Raw genomic sequence first — 6,719 nt, forward strand, 5'->3', positions numbered from 1 at the left:
CAAGAATGACTTTGCGCTTACAGGCTACTTGCTCTGTCAATACTGAGTGTTCAAAGTCGGTGCTTTGAGAGGCATATTCTTCAGTTTAATGGATCAGCAGTTTCAAGCCCACAAAGTAGGATGACTGGGTGGCGTGTACTTGCACGCTCTCGCCAGTAGGGGGCAGACCTCCCATACCATCTTTGAGAAATCACGGCCACTTGTCCTCAAGACCCTTTCTACCACCACCTATGCTCCAGTGGTTTTATGAGGTCATAGGATAGCGTGTATGATTGAAGAACAAACTGCAAAAGCTTCTGGTCTTGACGAACCTTTCAAACTACAATTTCTTGAAGGTCAGTGAATAAACAGTGGTAAACTTTATGAATCGTAGAGGATTATGTTTGTCTTGGTCTAATGGTGTATAACTTGCAGCAACAGCTTGCAAACCCCCTTCAGACTATCCTATAATAGGATATTGGTTAAATGCGAAATACATCAACGGAAAAAGGGGTTCATGACGTTACAAAAGATAGTTAACCCCCTTTTAAGACGTTACATTTTTCCCAGTAATGTGCCTTGTACGATTTTTACGCACAGATATTTGAGGGAAAACATCCTGAAGTCCATTCAAGCAAAGCCTGAATTATTTAGAAGTCTTTTGAAGAGTTATAAGGGGATAGAGATGACTTCCAGGTAATAAGAAAATGTAATTGGTTTCCGTTTCCCCCAGGCTCGCGTGTGATGTATGCTCTCTAAACTGAAGCTCGAGCTTATCTCCAGAGGGCGCAGGCGTGTATAACCCACGCTGATTCTACAGTGTAACATTGTAAACCCACTTTGGTTTAATAAACCAGAAACGTATTACATGGGTAATTAATAATACTGCACTAAGTGCAATACACATTTACTTCATTTGATCCTAATATGTCCTTGGTGTTTAATAATAATATATATTTTTTTTGTTAAATTGGGTGATAATATGATAATGTAAGTGACCGCGCTTCCTCTGTTTTTAATATGTCCATGTGTGACGTCGAAGCTGTATGAAGATTTGCAAGGATGGGAGGAGAGATAAATTCGAGTTCTGAAAGATGAGAGCAAAGTTTAAAGGTGGACTTCACTGGAAGAGGCTGTCTAAGCTGAGAAGGGACATTCTCCAAACACCGTCAGTCCCGCGCGTAAAGCAGCGCAACCTCTCCGTTCACTGACACAACTCAGTCAGACTTCAGAAGAGCAGCTGGGAGCTTAAAGTTTCAAAAGTCTGACCGGCGTTTAAAAGTTTCCACGGAAAGAGTTTTAGTATATAGGCAAGGCTGACATTGATGTGTTGGTGACCGTTAACTTTTAAGTGGTGAAACACACCACACCGCAACAGCGTGGAAGGCATTTCTCATAGATGTCCGCTCAACTGGAAAGAGGCCTACAGGTAGAAATAGAAAAAGTAAATGCGCTAAAACACGAATTCGATGAGGAGATTGACGTGGAAGCTCTTGACGGATGCCTGCCCGAGGAGTCTCGCGGCAGAGGGGAGTGTGGAGACAAGCCGGCGCGGGAGCAACCACCGGCGCAGAGGAAGATGACCCGCAGCCCCAAATGTGCCCGTTGCAGAAACCACGGTGTCGTGTCTTGTCTCAAAGGCCACAAGCGCTTTTGTCGCTGGCGTGACTGTCAGTGCGCTAACTGTCTGCTCGTGGTAGAGAGACAGCGCGTGATGGCTGCACAAGTCGCCCTGCGGAGGCAACAGGCTTCAGAGGTGAGCGCGAGGGCCGTCCGTTTTTTTGTGTTCACCAAAACATCTGTAAATGCAGAAAGTTAAATGTTGTGTGTGTGTTAGAGAATAGAAGGGAACAAAATAGAATGGAATGAATAGAATCTATTTTCTTAATATGAAGTTACTTAAGTGAGAGTGAATCTGAATCTCAAGTCTGAAATTCAGAATTCATTCACTCTTGAAATAATCTTAAAAGTTAAGTCACGTTTCTCAAAGAGTGTTACAGTATTGATCAATTTGGCGAGTATTGTTTTGTACTGTCTGATCCATTTAATCTTAAAACTAAAACATTAACATAGCATTTGTTTAATAAACTAATCTACAGCCGGAGCACATCATCGCCTTTTCTTATATGGCTGACAAGCCATGATAGCAAATCCCAGGGTTGGTTTCTGCACTGTCAATTAGTCTACTGACACCTGTAACATTAGGGAAGCCCCTGGTCAGACAAATGCCATATTTGTCATGTAAATGTGATGAAAGGTCGGTAATTTCTACAGGGTAAAAAAGGCTTGAGGTGCGCAGGTCCATTCCGGAGGACGGCGTATCAGCGCAGCGCCAGAACACCGAGTATTGTAGCGAAGACAATCCTGGAGGGTAAGAGCTCATTAACATGGTTCTTATTATCCCATCTGCGCTCCCTCCAGACCGCTAGGCTACACCAAACAAACAGCACAGGTTCAGCAACTAGAGTGCCTGCATGCGCCGTCAGTGGGGACCAGAACTGTTTGTATTTTATTTTTGGTAATTAAAATTATGCAAATGTTCGCATGCAATTACAATTTGTGTTTACTAGGGTTAGGAGACAACCATTTAATCTCTCATCTTGCTCCCCTCTGAGAAAGAGATCTATTACTTAAACACAATCAAGACTGCATAATGACAGCCCACTCCTACTTTATAAATTGAACTTAGTTTATCTCAACAAACTAGTTAAATCCACATGTTCTTTCATAACATGTCATTATTATTTTGAAAAAAAATAATCGGGCAAATTGAAAGCCACCTAAATGACATACCTATTCCGACCCCTCAGGGTTTAAGCCCCCTGTGGCGGAGGAGGCCGCCTGGCCCAGGAGAGGCCAGTACCCCTGTGTCAGCGCCCGCATGAGGAAGAGACGAGCGTTTGCAGATAAGGAGTTGGAGAGTGTGATGCTGGAGAGAGAGCTCAGACAGAGAGAGATGAACGACCTGTCAGGCCTCCGCCTGCTTCACCCCGCCCTGGTGGGAATGCCCCCCCCTCACTGCTGTCCCCCGAAGGACCCCGGGGCTGCCCCGTACCCACCCGTGTACAAATACAAACCAGGTCCAGTGCTGTATGAGTGTGACTTCCAGTGCTGCCCAGAGGAGATACTAAAAACCACGTCCACCCAGGACAGCTATGGGGCCTTCCTGGCACAGTCAAGGGCCCGAGGCCATGTGGAGAGCACAAGGGAGGGGTCACTGGAGGGCTGGGGCTGCTGTGAGGAGAGGGAGCCCAGCCCTGAGTCCAACCGCATGCCTCCACCACAGCCCCAGAAGAGGGAGGGCCTCACAGCCAGCTCCAGGAGCCCAGACAGGGGAGAGACGCTCCAGACAGACCCAGGTGCTTGGCCCGGCCCGGCCAGGGGGTGGGCAGCAGGGGTCAGCCAGAACCACGCTCAGCCCGGCTCTACTAAGAGACAGGCTGGGAAGCCCTTCCCCTTCTCTGTGGAGTCCCTGCTGAGAGCTTGAGGCAAACTGGGACGTGGAAGGCAGCCTGGTTTAGGAGCGCACCCCCTGTTCTGCACAGTACACTTCCAGACCAGAGTCCAAGGCCTCGGACATGAACTAAACTGTTTGCTGTGGTCGCATGTGAAATCCTGGGCCAGCCTTTGTCACAAAACCGGTTATTTTAATATCATGTTTTGTAGAATATTTGAAGAGAATGTCCGAATTAGTTTCCGATCTTTCACCTTTTTGTACAATTTGTGAACATAAGTAACACATTTGGTTAATTTCTGTATTCTGTGACTTTGACAATGCTATTCTTTGAACGTCTGTTAATATATACTTTTGCTAACCTCAGACTGTGCTTTTTATTTATCTTAAATCACACTTACAAATACATTATTTAATTCCCTGATCCAAGCAGAATTCCAACTTTAAATACCAAAGAAAGACCGACATGTACTCACACACTGTTCTCCTCGGTCAGTGTTTTCAGAGAGCGGCCTCTTCTCATACGTAATACATTAAATAGTACTGATGACAAAGTGTAAGTTGAGATCTGAAACTGGTGCCCAGTTCTTTTACGTTTGAAATCAAAGGGACAAAACTTCTAGTCTGAACTGCGCTCTCTCTGTCTCTCTATCTCTCTCTGTCTCTCTCTGTCTCTCTCTCTCTGTCTCTCACTCTCTCTCTCTCTCTCTCTCTCTCTGTCTCTCTCTCGTAGGGATAGCACAAGAACATTTTTTCTTTTTACTTCTTATTTCTTGAAAAGAAAACTAGCAACAAGGGGAGAGTACAGAAAAGACACACACACACACACACACACACACACACACACACACACACAGCCTGCAGAGACACACACACACACACACACACACACACACACACACACACACACACACACACACACACACACACACAGCCTGCAGAGACACACACACACACAGCCTGCAGAGACACACACACATAACACACACACACACAGCCTGCAGAGACACACACACATAACACACACACAGCCTGCAGAGACACACACACATAACACACACACACACAGCCTGCAGAGACACACACACATAACACACACACACACAGCCTGCAGAGACACACACACATAACACACACACACACAGCCTGCAGAGACACACACACATAACACACACACACACACTAAAGGCCTGCAGAGACACACACACATAACACACACACACACACTAAAGGCCTGCAGAGACACACACACATAACACACACACACACACTAAAGGTTGCTTGTTTCCTTAAGCATAAAAATATGTTTCATGGTTGACACATCCTTCAAGACACATTTGCAGTGTTTTTTGTATCCACTACAAAATAAGACATACTGCATTTAAGATATGTATTTACTACTTATATTTGCAATATGATAGGGGATGCCTAGCAATATTTCAAGTATGTACAGAAATTAATCATTACGCAGGTCTATATTTCTGGGAAAAAATATAGATTATTATGGAATGTAATATCAAACGTTACTCATTCTTGTGTGATAAGACACAGGCGGTGTATGTTACTGCATCCACCCAATTCCCAGCCAGGCAGAGGCATGCTGGGTAATATAGCGAGGGGAGATAGGCCATTGTTGCCTAGGCAACATTGTTCTTCACCGTAGTTCAACCTTGACGCTCGGTGGGTCTGTTTGGACCCGCATCAGATCCGTGTCCCTCCCCGTTTCGCTTTTCCCCCCTCCTTCTCTCCTTCTGTTCTCGGCGGTTATCTCGCCGATTTGAACGGCAGATAGTTTAGACAACTCTGGACCTCGTGGCGTCAACATGGTTTGATAGCGCACAGATCCCGCCTTTGTCTGACGCTATCTCGTCGCATCTCGGAATGCAGATAGGCTTTCCTCCTGCCTCAGCACAAAAGGCTGGGCTCGCGCGCCTAGACCTGGAGCAACGCTGGCCTCCTTATTGTACTTCCTACCGTCGTGGATTTTGCGTTATTAAAAACCTCGTAAAGGATTGAAATTACTATTCTCATCCTGGTGACAAAAGACGAACATCACTCACAAAGGGAGATAATGACTTGTTTGAGGAATAATACAGGGATTTAAATTAATAATAAAAAAACGTTTGCCTGGCCAAGACGGTACGGGAACAAGCCATTTATCCTGTGGACGCATTCCATTAGGAGCATCTTTAGAGCGGCTCGTGACGGCTTAATAGATGGTGACCTCGCTCTAAATGCAAGTCACGTCCCTTTTGGTGGTGGGATTGAGTGGGACAGACAGATTAGCTATATTGTTCTCCGCTCTTTGGAAAGGTCTAAACCAGAAAAGGGGCCTGCTATCGCCTCGTTTATTAACAGTTTCCCTTTGTGGATTTGCTGGTGGAGGGAGCAGTGTGTGTGTGTGTATGTATGTGTGTGTGTGTGTGTGTGTGTGTGTGCACAGGCCTGGGTGGCGTGCAGCATGCTGACAGAACAGCTAAAGGGCTTAGCCACCTCGTCTGACGAGCAGCAGCTACACAAAACCACTTTAACCTTGTCTTTTGTCAGCCCACCTCTGACTTTTCTGCATTCGTCCGCCCACCTGATTTCCATCGCAGACATATTCATTTCTGAGCCATCAGAGGGAGGGGGGGGGGGGGGGGTGATGGAGTGAGGGGGCATAAAGCTTGTTTTGTTTGGCCCAGCGGCTTTCGGTGCTTCCCTTACCAAACATCGTTCTCAACCGGGGAGGAGACCCAACGTTATTATAGCACACACACACACTCACACTCTCTCTCTCTCTCTCTCTCTCTCTCTCTCTCTCTCTCTCTCTCTCACTCTCTCTCTCTCTCTCTCCAACCCCTCCACCAGCAGGTGTCTGTATCTGCTGCCTGGCCGGCCCTAGCGTAAAACAGCCATCCAGACTAGTGTAATCTAGACATTAGAACTACCTTCCCCGAACAGCAACGTTAAGTGTCAATGTTCAGTATCAACGTTCGGTATGTGTTTTGGAGGTGAGGGGGTGAGGCTTTGATCCCACTGCCATCTGCTCTGGGTTCCCCTCCGCCATGCTCTGCCCAGACTACGACTCTGGTTTTGGGTTCCACCACCCATGTTCACCTCTCTCCATGGCCCTCACCTCCTCCATCCAGCCGGCCAGCCAACTAGGGACAGTGTGACGGTTAGGGAGAGCTGGCTTGCTGGTGGCACCTTGGAGGGAAAACCTCTCCTGCTGATCTCAGTAAAAACGACCTTGGTGAATGTGACACTTGAATGTGACTCAGTGTCTTCACTGTCCCTCCCAAGC

At 46.7% G+C, this 6,719-nt stretch overlaps 1 protein-coding gene across 1 annotated transcript; it reads left to right on the forward strand.

Annotated features, from left to right (window-relative positions):
- The first annotated feature begins 1,053 nt into the window (after positions 1–1,053).
- On the forward strand, positions 1,054–3,770 carry dmrt2b (doublesex and mab-3 related transcription factor 2b). The gene is made up of 3 exons (XM_062452907.1): positions 1,054–1,735; positions 2,254–2,350; positions 2,790–3,770. The coding sequence occupies exons 1-3, from the start codon at positions 1,379–1,381 to the stop codon at positions 3,464–3,466; spliced, it is 1,131 nt and encodes a 376-aa protein (XP_062308891.1). The 5' UTR covers positions 1,054–1,378; the 3' UTR covers positions 3,467–3,770.
- Positions 3,771–6,719: the final 2,949 nt, after the last annotated feature.

Source organism: Osmerus eperlanus, chromosome 26, assembly GCF_963692335.1.
Source record: "Osmerus eperlanus chromosome 26, fOsmEpe2.1, whole genome shotgun sequence".
Taxonomy (NCBI): Eukaryota; Metazoa; Chordata; class Actinopteri; order Osmeriformes; family Osmeridae; genus Osmerus; species Osmerus eperlanus.

What these genes read in the sequence shown, in the direction of transcription:
- dmrt2b (XM_062452907.1), top strand. Translation starts at nt 1,379, where the DNA reads ATGTCCGCTCAACTGGAAAGAGGCCTACAGGTAGAAATAGAAAAAGTA. An exon ending in GGAGGCAACAGGCTTCAGAG is followed by an intron (nt 1,736 to 2,253) that starts GTGAGCGCGAGG and finishes TAATTTCTACAG; the next exon opens with GGTAAAAAAGGCTTGAGGTG. An exon ending in AGCGAAGACAATCCTGGAGG is followed by an intron (nt 2,351 to 2,789) that starts GTAAGAGCTCAT and finishes CCGACCCCTCAG; the next exon opens with GGTTTAAGCCCCCTGTGGCG.